At 43.0% G+C, this 20,780-nt stretch overlaps 1 protein-coding gene across 1 annotated transcript in view; it reads left to right on the forward strand.

Annotated features, from left to right (window-relative positions):
• Nucleotides 1–19,333, forward strand: part of LOC113512576 (apoptosis-resistant E3 ubiquitin protein ligase 1) — a 68,562-nt gene extending 49,229 nt beyond the window's left edge. Inside the window, exons 4-16 of the mRNA XM_052899201.1 lie at nt 2,126–2,265; nt 3,126–3,266; nt 3,579–3,687; nt 6,898–7,085; nt 7,172–7,370; nt 8,102–8,298; nt 8,693–8,857; nt 9,467–9,644; nt 10,285–10,430; nt 10,595–10,738; nt 10,983–11,153; nt 11,571–11,918; nt 12,227–19,333. Of these exons, the coding sequence (XP_052755161.1) occupies nt 2,126–2,265; nt 3,126–3,266; nt 3,579–3,687; nt 6,898–7,085; nt 7,172–7,370; nt 8,102–8,298; nt 8,693–8,857; nt 9,467–9,644; nt 10,285–10,430; nt 10,595–10,738; nt 10,983–11,153; nt 11,571–11,918; nt 12,227–12,397 (2,297 nt within the window). The 3' untranslated portion in view covers nt 12,398–19,333. The remainder of the gene's footprint in view (nt 1–2,125; nt 2,266–3,125; nt 3,267–3,578; nt 3,688–6,897; nt 7,086–7,171; nt 7,371–8,101; nt 8,299–8,692; nt 8,858–9,466; nt 9,645–10,284; nt 10,431–10,594; nt 10,739–10,982; nt 11,154–11,570; nt 11,919–12,226) is intronic.
• The last annotated feature ends 1,447 nt before the right edge of the window (nt 19,334–20,780 follow it).

Below are 20,780 nucleotides of genomic sequence, written 5' to 3' on the forward strand. Positions count from 1 at the left end.
AACTATGGTGACAAATAAGCATACGATCCGTCTAATGGTAACCAAGGATGTCCTATGGACGTCTGTAATACCAGGAATATCACGCGACCCTTAAGAAACTTTAATATGTCCTTTTTGAAGAACTCCATCCTGTAGGCTTTTTTTTTTTTATACCACTGTGGTGGCAAACAAGCATACGGCCCACCTGATGGTAAGCGGTTACCGTAGCCTATGAACGCCTGCAATACCAGAGGTATTACGCGCGCGTTGCCGACCCTGAAGAAACCTCTTTACCCCTCTTTTGAAGAACCCCATGCTGTAGTCTCTCGGGAAAACCTCGGCAGGGAGCTCATTCCATAACCTGAGTGTTCGTGGGAGAAAGCATCTCTGAAACCGCGTTGTACGCGACCATTTAGGCTGTAAGGTATGAGGGTGAACTCCCTGTCGATGGCGAGCCGTACGATGATAGAAAGTGGCCGTAGGCATCATATTGAATAATTCCTCTGAGCACAATCCGTTGTATAAGCGGTAGAACACGCAGAGTGAGGCAAAATCTCTCCTAAGACTTAAGGGTTCAATACCGCTTGCAAGCATGGGATCATCGACAATTCTCATAGCTCGTCGTTGCACTGAGTCGAAGGGTTCAAGCTGGTATCTAGGTGCTCCCGCCCATAAGTGACAGCAATACTCCATTTGGGGCCGGATTTGCGATTTGTAAAGCATTAATCGTTGATCCGGCGTGAAGTAATGCTTCGCTCTATTGAGCACACCGAGTTTTTTGGATGCCAGCTTCACCTTATCTTCGAGGTGGCTACGGAACTGTACGTCACTAGAGATGTCGACACCAAGGATCCCAATGCTTTTAGAGATGTTAAGAGACGTGCCTTGGAACTGTGGGGCCACAGCAAATGGGGTTTTCTTAGCGGTGAACGCGCAAGCTTGTGTCTTAGAGGGTTAAATTGGACCAAGTTTTGTCGTCCCCAATCAGAGACTCCAGTTAGTGTTCTCTCGATTTCAGACACAAGCTGTTCACGATTGTTCTCCACGATGGAACGGGAGACATTGGTACGACCCGTATAAAGGGCATCCCCGGTGCTGTCATCCGCATAACAATGAATGCTACCGAAGGTTAACATATCATTAATATGCAGTAGAAACAGCGTTGGGGACAGCACAGAGCCCTGCGGGACGCCAGCGTTAATATCCATGCTATCGGAGCAGCAACCATCTACAACGGTTTTTATATGTCTGCCGGATAAAAAACTGGCGACCCATTTACAGAGGCTGTCGGGAAGTCCATAGTAGGGCAATTTCGATAGAAGACCCCGATGCCAGACCCGGTCAAATGCCTTTGCAATATCAAGACCGACAGCGAGCGCCTCACCTTGACTCTCAATGGCTGATGCCCATTGGTGCGTAAGATATACCAAGAGGTCACCAGTTGAGCGACTATGGCGAAAGCCATATTGGCGGTCACTCAATAAATCGTGATCCTCTAGGTATTTTAACAGCTGTGCGTTAACTATACGCTCCATCACCTTAGAGAGAAGGGAAGCGATCGCAATCGGTCTGTAATTTGAAGGGTCCCACTTATCGCCCTTTTTAGGTACAGGATGTACAAGGGTGGTCTTCCATGTCGAAGGAAATTGCCCTGTGGAGTACGAGATCGTGAAGAGACGCGTTAGTACAGGACACAATTCCGGAGCACACTGCTTTAGGACCACTGCCGGTATACCGTCTGGCCCACTCGACTTATGAACATCTAAGGATAGTAACTCCCGCCGGACTTTACATTGTGTTATAGTAATTTCCGGCATGGAGCTTCCGCAACACAAGATGGTAGGTGGTACAGAATTACCTTCGTCCATAGTTGAGTTAGAGGCAAAGAGAATGCCAAATAAGTCGGCTAGGCTCTAAAGAAAGCCTCGGCAGGATAATTATTTCCCAATCTTAGTGTTCGTGGGAGGAAGCTCCTGTAAAACCGCACTGTACGTGACCATTCTGGTTAAATGTCTTTCACCTATAATAATATAAATAAAAATTTAGCTCTAAAAGTATTTTTTTAATCTTCCGGTTTATCCGGATTATGGACGTTAAGGTAGAGAGACAATGTGTAGCATGATGTCATAAGGGGCATAACATGCAGGGGGCATGCTGGTGGTGTCGGTATCTGTGTGCGGGCTGGTCACCCTGGCGGCCATGACGCAGCCCTCGCTCGCGCCGGAGGCCAAGCACTCGCTGCTGCAGTACGTCACTGGGAAGTACTTGTACGCTCCCAGCTGTAAGGTGAGCCTCAGCTGTTATCTTGGAGCGTTCGTATCAAAATGTAAGAATGTCGTAGTTCTAAAGAAATCTTCAGAAAATTGTACACATTTCAATATTTCCGAGTAATTATTTAAAAGTACAGTAATACCTCGACTTACGCTACCCCGAATTACGCAAACCCGGAATTACGCGGTTTTCAAATCTTGTCGATTTTATTATTGGAACGCTACACAAATCTAGATTATTGTTAAGATAATTTGCATATCCAAGGGTGTACCGTAAAATGGATGCATAACTAGGAGCCAGGAGCTTACAAAAAGGCGTTAAAGATTATATCCCGACTTACGCGAATTCGATTTACGCTGTTACGGTTCAGTCCTACCTATCATTTAATTATGAGGTATTGCTGTACTTTCATATGTTAATCTTGAAATAAGATTCATATTAAACTGTCTGACTGGACATTTGACTTTTGTTACAAACTAGAATTTGCTTGAGATTTCGTACATGAGGATTTTGCAAGTAAGTTTAGGTTGGAATATAATATAAATGAGGCAGAACGATGCAGTATCTATCTCGCTTATGCATCCTGCATTGTATCGTTCCTCTCGGACTCTAGTTTTTAATTTTATTATGCGTGATACTGATTTCTTAATATAAATTTAATTTAAACCTATTGCTTTTTTAGACAAATAGTAAACGAATCTATCAAAAAATATGTTGTTCTTAAATCATATGTGAGATAGAACAAGATAGCGATATCCTATAACTTGATTATATGTAAACTTTAACGAACACGTATCTATCGTTAAATCCTTTTGTCATTTGTCAAATTATGGTTAGTATGCTTATGTGGTTGTGATGTAATTAATGGTACGCAGGTGGAGTGGGGATGGGAGGAGCCCCAGCAAGTGGGAGAAACCATGTGCTTCACAGTGCTGTGTTTCCAACGGAACGGACAACCGTACCCGATCTGTGATACTGACGATCTCGCCGTGTCGATAACGCACGGGACTAGGAAAGTAAGATAACTTGTAGTGACGTTTTATATTTATTTATTGATGTTTTATAAACATTTTATTCTATTTATTGATGTTTTATTCTCATTGCTTTAGGAATATTATCAACATACGAAATTATACATATATAATTAGTATGTGATTGATCGCGGGCAGGACTGATTGTTTTAGTATCTTTTTTCTGTTTTATTTTAATTTATTTATTGAAGTTTTATTCTGCTTTGTTAATGTTTTATTTTGATGTATCGTTGTTTTATTCTGATATAGTGATTTTTATTACAAGCATATGAAAATATCTGTAATTTATTTTGTAAGATAACAGCGGTGATGGAGCTGGGGTCCGATGATCCGGCGCAAGCGAACACGGCCCGTGTCAAGTTCACAGTTCGTACCGCCGGTGTATATACTATTTCCGTTACAATTGGTAAGTTTAAAGTTTATTTATTTATTTTTTATTTTAATATTACATTTGGAATTAACAGCTTGTATCTAGAATAAAATACAAAAATATTATATATTTACGCCATACATTAGTTAATAACAGATTCCCAATTTGTATACCAGACAATATTATGCTTTTTGGAGGGTAGGTTAAATTAAATAGAAAAAAAATATAAAAATAAAATCTGTGAAGATACTTATTTGAAATGTCGCATCACTGAAGGTTCAGCAAAAATTAATGTAAAAGTGTGTATTATTTGTGTGTGTAGTGTTGTGTGAATGTGGTGTACAAAGAAACAAATTGTCATGTTATTACGTTATTTCAAATATTGTAAATTTTTGGAAACACTACACGCTACACGCTGAATTACGTTTTTTTTACACGTAAATTTAAATTCCCAACAAAAATTAAAAATAGCAACTTTAATTTCATAACATTAATACGGGAGTAAATTTTATCAAAAGTGAATTGTCAAAATTGGTTCAGAATTTGGGTTTGTCAGTGTAAGGGTTGCAGTAACCTTACTGTGTGTTGGAATTGTGACTTTACGATATATGGGAATGCTATACAAAAATCGACTCGATTCAGTAGGCAATGGTTACCATTTTCCATCAGATTGTTTCCAAATTGTATGTATATTTGATTCAGCGAAGTAGCTGAGGTAGAGAAGGTTACTTCATTTGGTTCACATGGCGCGCTGGTGTGTAGTATAGCGTGTGGTGTGCTGCGTGTGAAGTATGTTGTGGGAAGTGCGGAGTGTATGCAGGTGGCGTTTCGGCTTTCGTTGTGCGCAGCCGCTGGCGGTTGTATGTAGTGTGCGAAGTGTGCATGGTGATGTGCCGACTGGCAGCGGCCTATACCGGTATTCGTTGCGCGCGGCCGCTGGTGTGTAGTGTGTAGTGTGTGGTGTATGGTGTGCGGAGTGTGTGGTGTGCAGTGCGGAGTGTGTGCAGGCGGCGTGCCGACGTGCGGCAGCCCGTACCGGCGCTCGTTCTGCGCGGGCGGCGTGTGCGCACGCGCGTCTCGCGTGGCGCGGCCGCTGGCAGCGCTGGTGTGTAGTGTGTAGTGTGTAGTGTGTGGTGTGTGGTGTGTGGTGTGCGGAGTGTGTGGTGTGCAGTGCGGAGTGTGTGCAGGCGGCGTGCCGACGTGCGGCAGCCCGTACCGGCGCTCGTTCTGCGCGGGCGGCGTGTGCGCACGCGCGTCTCGCGTGGCGCGGCCGCTGGCGGCGCTGGTGTGTAGTGTGTAGTGTGTGGTGTGTGGTGTGCGGAGTGTGTGGTGTGCAGTGCGGAGTGTGTGCAGGCGGCGTGCCGACGTGCGGCAGCCCGTACCGGCGCTCGTTCTGCGCGGGCGGCGTGTGCGCACGCGCGTCTCGCGTGGCGCGGCCGCTGGCGGCGCTGGTGGGTGTGTAGTGTGTAGTGTGTAGTGTGTGGTGTGCGGAGTGTGTGGTGTGCAGTGCGGAGTGTGTGCAGGCGGCGTGCCGACGTGCGGCAGCCCGTACCGGCGCTCGTTCTGCGCGGGCGGCGTGTGCGCACGCGCGTCTCGCGTGGCGCGGCCGCTGGCGGCGCTGGTGTGTAGTGTGTAGTGTGTAGTGTGTGGTGTGTGGTGTGCGGAGTGTGTGGTGTGCAGTGCGGAGTGTGTGCAGGCGGCGTGCCGACGTGCGGCAGTCCGTACCGGCGCTCGTTCTGCGCGGGCGGCGTGTGCGCACGCGCGTCTCGCGTGGCGCGGCCGCTGGCGGCGCTGGTGTGTAGTGTGTAGTGTGTAGTGTGTGGTGTGTGGTGTGCGGAGTGTGTGGTGTGCAGTGCGGAGTGTGTGCAGGCGGCGTGCCGACGTGCGGCAGCCCGTACCGGCGCTCGTTCTGCGCGGGCGGCGTGTGCGCACGCGCGTCTCGCGTGGCGCGGCCGCTGGCGGCGCTGGTGTGTAGTGTGTAGTGTGTAGTGTGTGGTGTGCGGAGTGTGTGGTGTGCAGTGCGGAGTGTGTGCAGGCGGCGTGCCGACGTGCGGCAGCCCGTACCGGCGCTCGTTCTGCGCGGGCGGCGTGTGCGCACGCGCGTCTCGCGTGGCGCGGCCGCTGGCGGCGCTGGTGTGTAGTGTGTAGTGTGTAGTGTGTGGTGTGTGGTGTGCGGAGTGTGTGGTGTGCAGTGCGGAGTGTGTGCAGGCGGCGTGCCGACGTGCGGCAGCCCGTACCGGCGCTCGTTCTGCGCGGGCGGCGTGTGCGCACGCGCGTCTCGCGTGGCGCGGCCGCTGGCGGCGCTGGTGTGTAGTGTGTAGTGTGTAGTGTGTAGTGTGTGGTGTGTGGTGTGCGGAGTGTGTGGTGTGCAGTGCGGAGTGTGTGCAGGCGGCGTGCCGACGTGCGGCAGCCCGTACCGGCGCTCGTTCTGCGCGGGCGGCGTGTGCGCACGCGCGTCTCGCGTGGCGCGGCCGCTGGCGGCGCTGGTGTGTAGTGTGTAGTGTGTAGTGTGTAGTGTGTGGTGTGCGGAGTGTGTGGTGTGCAGTGCGGAGTGTGTGCAGGCGGCGTGCCGACGTGCGGCAGCCCGTACCGGCGCTCGTTCTGCGCGGGCGGCGTGTGCGCACGCGCGTCTCGCGTGGCGCGGCCGCTGGCGGCGCTGGTGTGTAGTGTGTAGTGTGTAGTGTGTGGTGTGTGGTGTGCGGAGTGTGTGGTGTGCAGTGCGGAGTGTGTGCAGGCGGCGTGCCGACGTGCGGCAGCCCGTACCGGCGCTCGTTCTGCGCGGGCGGCGTGTGCGCACGCGCGTCTCGCGTGGCGCGGCCGCTGGCGGCGCTGGTGTGTAGTGTGTAGTGTGTAGTGTGTGGTGTGCGGAGTGTGTGGTGTGCAGTGCGGAGTGTGTGCAGGCGGCGTGCCGACGTGCGGCAGCCCGTACCGGCGCTCGTTCTGCGCGGGCGGCGTGTGCGCACGCGCGTCTCGCGTGGCGCGGCCGCTGGCGGCGCTGGTGTGTAGTGTGTAGTGTGTAGTGTGTGGTGTGTGGTGTGCGGAGTGTGTGGTGTGCAGTGCGGAGTGTGTGCAGGCGGCGTGCCGACGTGCGGCAGCCCGTACCGGCGCTCGTTCTGCGCGGGCGGCGTGTGCGCACGCGCGTCTCGCGTGGCGCGGCCGCTGGCGGCGCTGGTGTGTAGTGTGTAGTGTGTAGTGTGTGGTGTGTGGTGTGCGGAGTGTGTGGTGTGCAGTGCGGAGTGTGTGCAGGCGGCGTGCCGACGTGCGGCAGCCCGTACCGGCGCTCGTTCTGCGCGGGCGGCGTGTGCGCACGCGCGTCTCGCGTGGCGCGGCCGCTGGCGGCGCTGGTGTGGGCGGCGGGCCACGCGCGCGCGCTGCACGTGCAGCCGCGCGATATCTATGACAACCCCGCGCCGCTCGACGCTTCCGGCCAGGAGGTGAGCGCCCGGCCTGATCTGCCGTTTTGTTCGTCGCTCTCGCCGACCGTCCGGCGTAGTAGCGACCGCTTGTGTTGTGCGTGCAGGGCTTCTCGATCGCGATTACACCGGTGGGCGGTGAGGTGGACAAGGAGCTGTCGTCCTCGGCGACGTTCGTGTACGACGCGGTGAACCAGCGCGTGACGATGACGCTGACGTTCCCGCGCGCGGGCATCTTCCGCGCCGCCGTCTACTACGATGGCGGGCTGCTACTCAACGGGGAGTTCGACTGCATCGTGCTTACAGGTAAGCTTGCAACTCTGCAGCGGAGAATCGTACTGTCTCGTACTCGCAGACAAACGTGCAGTAATATAGTACCTTAATCTCAAAGTAAATGAAAAAATTAAATTGCTGAATTTTTACGTAAACCCATTGAAGTAGCTCTGCTTTGCATTAGAAGATGTACATTCTATATAACCACTGTTACTAAAGCAATACTGGTTGGCTGGAAGGCATGCAATGTTTCATCTCCAACCTACTTATCAAGATCATTGTTTAATCGGTTTTGCAGGGAAGTCAGATTAATTCAACAAACTGCATACAAGGCATAGGGCCACGGTTCGTATCAACAAGAATCTTGGTGTTTCTAATGCGAGGCGGAAACGAAACGATACACACAGTAAAAGAACTGAGTATCGAAGCAGCGGAGCTCAGGAAAAGTAATTTTAATCATTGCCAGATCCTTTGATTTATCGATCCGAATTAGCGAGTGGCTTGTTTGTCATCTCTCTGGAAGTTGTACCTTACGAAAACCAAATGGTAACATGACCATTAGCGCATAAGAGAAACTTAATTTGCTGGGCTTTTCTGTTTGCATCAAATTAGCCTTTATTATTCTGAACATTTTATACCTGTCCACCGTTCAATGGTTGATGAAGATTTTCAAACGTTCCTAACGTGATAAAACATTTCAAATTAGGTTTGATAATGTCTAATTGAATTTTAAAGATTGTCTGCGTGTTTGTTGATGTTTACAGCGAGCGACACTGCAACGGTGCAACGCAACATTTCATCGAAGCGACACAACATTTGCTACGAGGCGCGCCTACTGAGTGGCGGCAAACCGCGTCGGGTACTCTGCTGCATCAGTCCAAAACAGTTCATTGTCAAGGACTATATACTTAAGTTCATACCCAAGAGGATCACGTCGTTTCGACTCTGTCCCAGTACGAAGGTGGAACGCGCTTCCTGATGCCATTAAGAGACTACCGACTGTCTTTCAAAAAAAGCGTTAACGCACACTTTTTATTTTTATCGATTAATATTATGTCATATATATAATTTGTTATTTATATATATTTAGCGTTTATATATTTTTTTGATTGTATATCTAATTATATGAATAAAGTCTGGGAGAGAATCGTGACGTACACATATTTTCTAATGAATAAATAAATAAATATTAGATAAAATTTTATAAGCTTTTTGATTTTGACAGCCTGTATGAATAAAGTCGAAAATCATGACGATTTGTAAATAAAAGCATCATCTACTTGAATTTCAAAATTCAGTTTTGGGTGATGATGTAAATGGATAAAAGTAACTTTGTGTTATACCTTTTAATCTAGCTCATACTAGCCCCAACACCTGAGGGTTCAGGTCCCGGTGGGGAGTTCACGTTGGACGACGGAATACAGCCTCCGCTGGAGATGGTGTCACCTGAGCGAGATCTCATTGCCGCCACCTTCACACAATTACTCATTGCCAACTGCGGTGGTGAAGATACCTTCAAGGTACTTATATCACATGCAGTCTTCACGAATATTATCTATATTGACATTATGGTACTTGTGTATAGTTTTATCACTACAGGTTTGAATTTTAAATCAAGTACAATGAATATTTCGTTTTTCTTTATATTTAAAAAAATAAACTGAATTCACTGATATTTCTGAAAATTATGTAGCCTTCGTGATTTTACTTAAAGTAGAACAAACAATGCTTTTATAGTATAAAGCCCCTGTATGTAGTTTTATTTAGTTTATGTGTAGCAATAATGCATTGAATCCTCGCGACAAAGTGGCCATAATCGAAAAGGTGGCAGCATTTCACAACAATTTGAGGCGAAAAATCTTATACCATGCCATATGTCGGAAAAATTCGGTTCGGATCAGTTATAAGAAGATAAGGTGGGATAGCGGAAAATCGGAGGTTTTTTCCAGTAGCTGCTGCTTTAGTTGCCTCTTACGGCACCTAAGGGTAAAAAAGGGATGATCTATTCTATGTCGGGAATTACACGGCTTCCGCACATATGTACACAAACTAAATAGAACTAGGTACGTTTGGTTTATACTGTTAGTATGTGAGGGGTCGTTAACGCGGGGTGCGGTGGTGTGTCGCAGAACAAGCAGGAGTTCTTCTACAGCGAGGTGCGCAAGGCGCACGCGCGGCACGCGCACGACAAGGTGGCGCTGCGCGTGGCGCGCGCCGACCTGCTGCGCTCCAGCCTCAAGGCCACGCGCCACTTCTCGCTCGCCGACTGGTGCAAGAGCTTCGACGTCTCCTTCCAGGGCGAGCAGGGTGCGTGCCGCCTGCCACTGTTCCCCGTCCGCGGACCAAAACATTTCAAAAATGATAAAACGATTAAATCTATGTAGACCCGACTCGAAGGACCAAAACTTTGTAATATGTTATTTATTGTCGTAGTTTCATATGCCTATAACTATATATTACACGTATGTCTTTATCTATGCTATTGATAGATTAACTTGTTGCTAATTATGCCTTTTTTATACTATTTTGGTGGAAAACAAGCATACAACCCGTCTGGTGGGAAACTGAGTTCCTGTAGCACAAGGATGCCTGTAACACCAAGAATATCACGCGTGCGTTGACGATCCTTAAGAAACCCTATTACACTCTTTTTGAAGAACCCCATGATGTAGTCTTTAAGAAAAGTTTCGGCAGACAAACTGATAGTTTGCGGGAGGAAGCTTCCTTGAAACCACATTGTACGGCCATTTTGGTTCTAAGATGTCAGAAGGGATTCCCTGCCATTGGCGATTGGTGCGATGGTGAAAAGTGGCTGTATTCATCATATTGAAAAGTTCTTTAGAGCACAATGTTGATGGTAGCCTTGCCGATCATTTTCGCTGATGTGCGGGTCAAGTGCTGTGTTGTATTTTGCTGGTGTAGTGAGCTGCGGTGTGATCGGTTGCAGGCGTGGACTGGGGCGGGGTGCGACGCGAATGGTTCTCGCTGGTGTGCGGACAGCTGTTCGATTCCCGCTTCGGCCTCTTTGTCTCTTTCAACGACTCACCCACGGGCCTCGTGCATCCCAACCCTCACCGGCCACCGCATCTCAAGGTATTCTAAACTAATTTTGTGCTTAAATATCCGTGAGTTCGGTTCCGTTCAGTCAATATTGGTAAATCGGTTACTGACAAATGTCGGATATTGACGCCGGTGCTTTAGTTGAAATGTATAAGAAGTGATTGTTACGTTTCGGGGTTGGTGCGCGGCGCCGGCAGCTGAAGTACTTCGAGCTGGCGGGCAAGCTGGTGGGCAAGTGCCTGTACGAGAGCGCGCTGGGCGGCAGCTACCGCCAGCTCGTGCGCGCGCGCCTCACGCGCTCCTTCCTCGCGCAGATCATCGGCCTGCGCGTCCACTACAAGGTATCCGCTCCTACGCTTGCCTTGCTCTCACTCAGTGGTGAAGTCACTAAGCGATCGTCATCTCCGAGAATGGTCGGGGACGCGAGGTGACACCGAAAACGGCACCAAAACGGGCACTGCACTTTATGAACACTTGTGATGGGTATCACTGGCGTGTTGCCACTCCTCATGACATGAAGATTTTAGTCTGCCGATTGCTTTAAGTATGCAGTGTAAGTCCTAACGATTGGCCGTCTGTCCGCAGTACTTCGAGCAGGACGACCCGGAGCTGTACCTGTCGAAGATCAAGTACGTGCTCGAGACGGACCTGGACGCGCCGGATGCGGCGGAGCTGTACTGGGCCGAGGAGGAGTACGACCACACCGGCCGCCTGCTTTACACGCACGACCTCGTGCCCAACGGCGCTTCCATACGGGTAACGCCTATTTTTGCTAATTGCCTTCTTTAAAGTCTTTTTTGTTTTTATAACGCGCGGTACCAATGAATGATGGTAGATCAAATCAATTGGCCCATTGTGATGAAGTCATCAGGAATTAACAAGGATGGACTCCAGGAGAAACTGGATCTAGATCGTCGTGACAGAATTTGAAGATAATTGAAATTAAATATTTTTAGATAAGTCATCTTTTGTGGATATTCCAAATATATATTTTTTTTGTATAACTAGCTTCAATTATTGTTTTATCGAACAAGTCTCATTGTCGCCCTTTATTCCTAGCTCTGTATGAACGCAGATTTTCCACCGGTATCACATTCGTTTCCACTGCACATTTTGTATTACATTGTAATAGTAGCATAACGATGTAACCGGGCGGGTGGCCGGTGACGGCAGGTGAACAACGCAACGAAGCTGCAGTACGTGGACGCGCTGGCGCAGTGGCGGCTGGCGGGCCGCTGCCGGCTCGAGACGGACGCGTTCCTGCGCGGCCTGACGTTGCTCGTGCCCGACCACCTGCTGGCCATCTTCGACGAGAACGAGCTCGAGCTGCTCGTGTGCGGTACGGGCGAGCTGGCCGTCGGGGACTGGCGGGCCCACGCGCTGCTGGCGGGCGGCGGCCGCGACTGGCAGCGCCTGCTGGCGTGGTTCTGGGCCGCGCTCAACGCCTTCACGCCCGCCGAGCGCGCGCGCCTGCTGCAGTTCACCACCGGCTGCTCGCAGCTGCCGCCTGGCGGCTTCCAGGTGCCTGTCCCACCTTTCAACCTATCTACTTTATCTCTGCTTCTCGAGATAGGTATTAATTTTAAAAACTTCAATCCGCATCACAAAGAGATTCTCGATTTAAACTGTTCCCTTAGTGTGAATGTTAAGGGTGATTGTAACGGAAAAGATTTTATTCTTAAATACATTCCATAGGTATTTTGTCAGGACTGAAGCTAATAACGAAAGGAGAATTTCCCTTAGTGGAACAACATCTTAAGTTTTTCCTAGCTACTCGCAGTCAGTGAGAGTACGTTATATAAATTGATACGAGCACCGATAATTTCCAGGAGCTGAACCCGCGGTTCCAGATCACGGCGGCGCCGACGTTCGGTGCGCTGCCGACGGCCCACACGTGCTTCAACCAGCTGTGCCTGCCCGACTACGACTCCTACGACCAGCTCGTGCACGCGCTGCTCTGGGCCATCAACGAGGGCGGCGAGGGCTTCGGCATGATCTGAGCTGCTGCTGAATCCGGCCCCTACATGATGGAAGCTACGAAGGTACTCGATCGGTCCGCTTGGACATGAAAGGTTGATGAAGGATGCGTATCTGTTTTTAGACTTACACATGTCGTTAAATGTGTTATTTGAATGCGAGGTGTCTCCAAGTGCTGATATAGAGAGAGGATGTACTCCCAGTAATACACATTCTGACCTTAAACATTTTAAAATCATCGTTACCTTGTTTACAAGAAACGTCAGGTGTAAAATACATTTGAAATTTAATCTAAATGCGTTAATAAATATCGAATCGATATTTATTAGTTTAATAATGGTAGCACTGTTCCGTATAACGTTTCCGATATGTTTTCTAAAAAAATACCGATAGATTTAAATTATCGAGAAGTCGGTAACGGCGTGACGATAATATATTTTTTAAAAATAATAAAAAAATCTCTGTTTTGCAGCGTCTTACAATACAAAAGAATGCAAAATGCACTGCGTGTATAGACACGTGGATGACTGTTGTAAAATGGTAAAAATGATGATTGATTTGTTATTTAGGATTCAAAGGTTGATTTAAATAGATTCAATCTGAACAATAAATCACTAATAGTAATTTATTGTGCAAACTATACAAATATTTAACACAGTTTATAAAAAAAACACTTTGATATAAATGAAAAATAGTATAGCAAGGCGCGGATAAATTGACAACAGCCAACTAAAGAGCTCTGTCATGCTGGTTGCCGGACCAGTCCTTGGTTGGCATATGGAGCGCAATTCCAGGGTCTGATGAAAGTATTATAGTTTACAGTTCAGTAGAGAGAATGTTGAATTCCAATAAATCCACGGAAACTAAAGAAAATCTAAAAAAAAATCAATAACAAAACCAATAAATATTATGAAAGTGACCACTCCTAGTCTAGAATGATTGTCTCGAATTCCGAAATGATTGATTATTTCATATTAATTTTGATACATTTTGTCTCAGTGTTTCTGTACTCAACTTAAGTCCAATCACACTAAAGGAAAGCAGTTTTAAGGGCGAGCTTTATAGCATTCATTATTTAAAACTTATAAATGATAAGTATTGTTATGGCCCTTTTGTTTTGGAGCTTTGAGGGTAGACAAAATATAAGTGTTATTTTAAGGGTTTACTTGTACTAATGGTACATTTTTATTTTTTAAATGGATGATAATTGAATGGTAACCTCGCCTGCGCTAACGGTGTATGGATACGGATGATAGGTGAGAATGAAAAGGCAGGTCATCGTGATGAATACACCTGGAATTCAGCACGATGGTTTCCAGGGGAGACTCCGTGGATGTTGACCTGACAGGGTATATTGCTAGCAATGGGACTGGTAGTCCGCATTACTAACAATCCCTTACCCCCTTCACTAATAGTCCTGGTATAGTTGGTAGTCGAAAACTGACTAATTATTGCCTCTTAATACTCATTTCCAACTTTTTTTTTTTACTGATCTCAATTAATTTAGGGAGCAATTAATGCATTTATTTTTATATTTTTAATGATTATTATTTTTATATTTTAATTTATTTGAGACGTAGATATATTAAGGTATGAAAATATTATTCTAAACAATGGTTATCTGAAACTGTCGATGTTAAATAATTAATGTCATGGAGCAACTAGTTTTAACAATGTAAAATCGTAAATTTTGAATTAAATAATAAGATTTATTAATGCATTGTCTTCGCAATAAAATATTCAGAAAGAACGGTTTTCAAAATTTGAAATCGTTATAGAAATTCGAACAGAATAGACTCGATTTTATAGTCACAAAGTCTTACTAGTAAAAATGTAACTAAACAAAGTAAGTAGGAGATATTTAAAAAAAACAGTGTATGAGAGATATTTGCAAGGACAACAGAAGTCAATACAATTATTTTTAGAATTTGTCTGTCTGTCTGTATGTTTGTTCCGGTTATCGCGCATAAATTACTGCATCTAATTGGATGCTATTTCCACATTTATATTCCTGAAGGTCTAACTTCTAAACTGGTGTATCTTTTATTTTGATACGCTATTTAATAATATTTTAATAAGTATGTTATGTAATTAAATAGTAGGCAAGTATGTATAAGTTACACGAAGACAGTGAGTTTATATTATTAAAAAAGTATATCTGACAGAAAAAGTGTACATACAACCATCACTAAACTATGGACGAGCGCCCTCTGGTGTCGAAATAAAACAAACCACTGATGTTAGGTCGTTGCATACAATTTTCTTTTTAATTATAACAGACTCACCTAGCATACGTGACAAATAAAACAATAGCGCCGTCTAACTTTTTGACAGCGCCTTCTGTTATCAACCTTAGGTACTAAAAGAGACTATCAATGCAATGTTTATTAAAAACTTATACAAGAAGAGTACAGACTCTTTCACGAATTGTGACGATAAATATCGAACCAGTTTCACACATTCAACATTTTATTAGACATACAGATAAACACTTTTGAGTCATCAATGACACATGTAAATTTACAGCTAACTTCATACAATCAAATAACATAATTAAAAGAAAAAAAAACAAAAGATAAACTACAAAAATATGTTTTCGCCATGTGTGTAGCAGTGACCCAAATAGGCTACAGCTCAGTTTAAAGTTTTGCTTAAAAGCAAAACACTGATTTTCAGCTGCAGCCTGAAGTTAGGTACTCGGATGCGAGCAATGCACTCAGAGTGTCTCTGTCCAATTAAAATCCAGACACAATTTTGACCGATCTGAACGATGTAGTAGTTTAATACACCGCTTCAGCTTACGATGGAAGCGGATTCGATTCCCATACGCATATTTGTATTTATGAGAACGATGTATCGGTCTAGATTAGCCTTTCCCAAAGTAGGTGATAACGCCCCCTTGTGGGCGCTGCAGGCCTAAAAGGCGACGGTAAGAGACCAAGAAAAAAAAATGGCGGTAATATGAATTGGGGTTGATCTAGAAGCAATAATGGTTTTTAAGTAGGTGAAAAAATGGGGGCGCTAAAAAATAATTTATTCTCAAAGTGGGCAGTAGACAAAATGAGTTTGAGTAACCCTGGTCTAGATGTTTTGCAATGTATTTATTTGTACAAAAATGTATGTACGGGTATCGGCGTGTGAGAAATCGGTAAAATATTTATGAAAAAAAAAATATCGTTAAAGTATAAATTACATATAGATGGCATTGAGTCATATGTCCACTTTATTTCTTATTAATATGAAAAAAAAAAAAACTACAAATTAAGGAAAGAGCACAAAGAGTCTGGACATGTCCAGACCAATCAATCGATTGGTTAATCATGATGGGTAAATACCCTAATGTTTCTGCAGTATACTATAACAGCTGTTTTATATTACTATGTATATAAAGAATATGGCTTATGTGATTAAAATGACATTATTTCTGACTATTTCTCTGTATATCCGATAGTTGACTGGTAGAGAACACCTATTTTTCTTTTTTTTACAATATTTATTCCAGTGGCGTAACTATACCATTTGCGGCCTCTGGCAAATTCTTCTGATGGATTTTATTTTCTCACAAAATAAAGTTGAATTTGTTTTATACATGAAAAATAAATATGTATGTAGACATAGCTACATATAAAAGGAAGTCAAGCCATATGTTATGCGTTCAAGTTGAAACGATTTCAATGTGTTGTAATATAACTTTATGAATAAGTCATAATCCTGCCAAGGTGAGTCCATCGCGGGTATGGAATTGAAAGCGTATGACAATAATATTGAGTGGTAACAACGCGTCGTCCATCCTTGCGAGCGCCTGCGGTTGTCTGTATATCGCAAACGAGTGCTCCACTTGTCCATGTAAATATTAATATAAATTTAATAAATCTAATAACATATATGTACTGTCCATATTATTTACCACCACAACGGTAACAGTCGATATATGCGTTTCAGTTATCAGCAAATAAATTCATTTTGTATTTACACAACGGCCGCCATTTTGATTTTAATGCATCTGTCAAAAAGATCGTGTATGAGGTCATTTTTCTATTAATTAATTTACCTGTTTTTGTACATTGAATACTTTTTAGACGTAATGTGAAAAAAAAAAACAAAAATAACATAAAATATTTTATATAAATACAAAAATTGTATGAGAAGTCCGGTACTAAAAGCAATATTCATTACCTATTGTTTAAAAAATGCCACTCAACAACCTGCTTGCCCAGGTTTACTTATGGGCTTAAAATCCCCAATAAAAAGATCCAATAATGTGTGGTTCCCAATGTGAAAAGTGTAGAATCGACATGTTGAAAGGCATTAGGGAAGGCCTAGATCCAACAGTGGATAGATAAAGGCTGAATGATGATTTCTCAGTTACTAGACTATGGTCAAGTCCTAATAGCCAAAATAGAACATATTCAGAATAAACATAGTCAGAATTCGGTGTTGCAGGCGCACTTAATGATTTTTTTTATTCAACTTAGAATGGCAAACAAGCTGACGGCCCACCTGATGGAAAGTGGTAACCGTCGCATATAGAAATGAGCAGTACCATGGATATAACCGAGTATACTGTTTCGCCCATGATACCCTACATGCGTTGCTATCTTGAGGACTAATGTGTTATTCCTCTATATCCTGTAAATTCACTGCCATATCCCACCCTTCAAACCGAAACACAGCCATGCAAACACAACTGCTTCACGGTAGAAACACGAATGGGACAGAGGTGCCCAAGCAAAACGACTTTTGTAAAAAGTCACCCTCTGGTTATCCTAATGTAATTTATATCGACAAGTTGAGCATATTGTCAAAAGAATAATAATTATAAATGCGTAAAAATAATTATATATTAATTACTGTACATATATATATATATATATATATATATATATATATATATATATATTTCTTGTTTAGTTATGTAAGCATTTGTAGTAAGTTATAAATTGTTGTTTTTCAAATGAATCTTAAAAACTCATTACAAGCATCTATGAAATATTTTCAACCAAGTTAAAAAAAAGGAGGTTCTAAATTCAGTTGTGTTTTCTGGTTGTTTGTTGTTCATTGGAATTACTTAAATTTTTTCTGGTTCATTAGAATGACTATTATAGCGGATTCATTAAATTAGTTATTTATTTGTATGTAACTATATAAATATATATATAAATTCTGTAAATAAACAAATTACCACATTTCCCCGTTGAAATATTTGAAATATGAATTATTATTGTAAATATTTATGTACTAGGTCTAACAATACTCTTGTGCACAGTGTTCTGGCTTTAAGGCGACTGTGGTAATCAATAGTTGAATATCACAGTCAATAGGCTAAACTGACCGTCTACCATTAGACTGGCTGTACTCTCATTTGCTACCTTAGTGGTATAAAAAAAAAATCCTTACAGATCTACTACTTTTATTTGAATTCTATCTTATATTTTTTTCGAGTTTAGTATTGGACTCGGAATTTGCAAACCATTATTTCATAATAAGACGTATAATCGTTAAATTACATACATTTAAGTTAATATTCGGTTAATATAATATCTTTAGACCCAATATATTTAAATTAACTCGTGTCCCACATTATTAATGCATTTAAAACGCGGTGGGGCCATAAATTTAATTAAATTATTAATTATAAAAGGTTTATTAGATTAAATTCATGTGTACATAAATTTGAACAGAGTTGAAGGTCTCTGGGGTCCAAGACCGTATGTAGATAGGAAATTGAAGCACCACCGAAATAATTTGCGATTAAATATAACTTGAGTGAGAACAGAAATGTAACGCACTGATAGTTTCCATCTTGAATTCTTGATATCGTTACCATAAATAATATTGTAATGAAAGAAAAAAAAAGATATTCGAAAAATCTGGCGAATTCGTTAAAAGTATTTGAATTAAAAACTAATTTGTAAATTCCCTTGTTAATTCAATATATCTGTTTTTCTAAAATAGCACAATAATATCCTTTACATTTCTATTTATTAATAATTAAAAAAAAGCGTTGTTCGCGAATTATCTGTTTTTTTTTTAATAACGATTTTTAAAATATACTTATTTTTTAAGCTATGTTTTTTGTTTTATAGGTGTTCCAAATGTAAAGAACGGTAGGTTCAAAATGGCTTTAAACAAAGCTCAGGACAAAGCTTGAAGGATTTTTGTGTAAAAAATTATATTTATTTGGATTGACTTCAAAATTAAGAAGCTTCTTAATTCGGTTGTAAGTTTATATTAATTACTAAATAACTCTATTAGTTATAAACCGATTTGATTTTTTTTTATCTGCAACTTACAGATTACCATAGAAATTTTATCAAAGTTCGTTCAGAAGTTTAGTTTTTAATTCAAAATAGTTGTTTTTTTTTTTTCATAATTGAAGTTTGTTTTTTATGGAATGCAATTTTAAATTTATCTATATAGACACGAGCTTCGCATGTGATATCGTGACATTGTCATAAAATTGAGTTCAAAAATCATTTATTGAAAATAATCATTATTAGAATGTATGAATGAATGAATACACTTTATTTGCATTATACAATATAGGAAATAAGCAAGACAATTAACAAATATAACGATACAGTTGTATAAGTACAGTGAGCCGGTCTTATTGCTGAGTGCAATCTTTTGTTTATTTCGACAGCAAGAATTCAAGATTGAAATTGCAATGTTTGTCAGTCCATCTTATATATAATATTATATGTAATATACCTTTAATTACTTAGTGTAAACGTAATTAGAAAGTATACCTAATTAAATTGTACTTTACAAAGAATGTTCACTCTAGTCATTGTACGATGCGCTTAATTACTTTAAAACTATGTTTATTGTTATCGAATAATTAATTTAAATAAACGAACGGCCTGCCAGCGGCCGAGTTAACTAACAAATGTGAATATTTTGTAGTTAATATTATTTGTTGATTAGAAATGTAAGACTGAAATAAATGATTGATCACACGTTTGTTTATTGTCATTTTTTATACAACATAGAATGGCAAACAAGCTGACGGCCCACCTGATGGAAAGTGGTAACCGTCGCCTATAGACATGAGCAGTAGCATGGACATAACAGAATATACTGTTTCGCCCATGATACCCTCCATGCGTTGCCATTCCTGAGGACTCAGGTGTTATTCCTCTGTACCCAGTAAATTCACGCCATATCCCACCCTTCAAACCGAAACACAGCCATGCAAACACAACTGCTTCACGGTAGAAACACGAATGTGACAGAGGTGCCCAAGCAAACGACTTTTGTAATTGGTTTTATGATGATTAGGGCACTGTTGATTTTTTTTTATAAATATTGCTTATAATGTTATAAAGTAGTCTTGCCGTAGAATGGTCCACCTTCTTGGTGTCGTAAGAGGCGACTAAGGGAGTTAATCGAGGGATGAACAGCAGCGTCCATCTTAGCCCGCTTGCCAAGCATGGCACATACTGGTAAAACCCTCCAATGCGGAGGCCTATCTTCCGCAGTTGCTTGTGTGATAATAGTGAAGATTGCGTATAATATATAGTTATTTTTTTATGCAACTTAGAATGGCAAACAAGCTGACGCTGACGGCCCATCTGGTAGAAAATAGCTTATAGACGTGAGTAGTACCATGGACATAACATAGTATACTGTGTCATCCATAATACCCCCCAAGAGCTAAGGTGTTTTTTTTTAATGGATGATAATGGAATAGTAACCCCCACCCGCGCTATCGGTATACACCGGCGGGACACCAGTGAAGGATGATAGGTGAGGATGAAGCAGGTCAGTTAGCCCATCGTGACGAATTCCATAAGAATTGTTTACGATGGTTTCCAGGGGGAACCACGTGGAGGTCGACCTAATAAGGCATATTGCTAGCAATGGGGCTGTCAAACTCCATTACTAACAATCCCTTTCCCCCCGAGCTAAGGTGTTATGCCTCTGTACCCTGTAGTTAAAATTACTACAGCTATGTTAAGGTGTCGCCCTCTAGTGTCATCGAGTTTCCAAACCGCCTTTGTTATATACAAAGGCCTTTGGCCTTAGATCATGAAGTATTAAGTACATTATACTAAGTCTATGCCTCTGGTGTATTGAAAAGGCGGCGGCGAGGAATCATACCGGATGTTATCGTTACGTGTCCTCCGAATTACAAAGTAAGTGAAAATTTGGTATAATCTAAACATGAATAACGACGGAGCTGAAATTTTGTAGTTTAAGCTAGAAATCGATCTTGGGATCTGTGGACCGCAGTCGAGTACTGTCGGACAGTTAACGCCGCTTGTTTATATGACAGGATTTTTGTAAAACAAAGTTTTTTTATCTCGTCTTGTTTCGAACTGGCTACGACTATGCCCCTTCACATATTTATACCGTACCTATCAGGGTATGGTTTGCTTTGTATTCCAGAATGCTGGGTAGAGC

The sequence above is a fragment of the Galleria mellonella genome, unplaced genomic scaffold, assembly GCF_026898425.1.
Source record: "Galleria mellonella isolate WM207_F2 unplaced genomic scaffold, CSIRO_AGI_GalMel_v1 utg56, whole genome shotgun sequence".
NCBI classification, from domain to species: domain Eukaryota; kingdom Metazoa; phylum Arthropoda; class Insecta; order Lepidoptera; family Pyralidae; genus Galleria; species Galleria mellonella.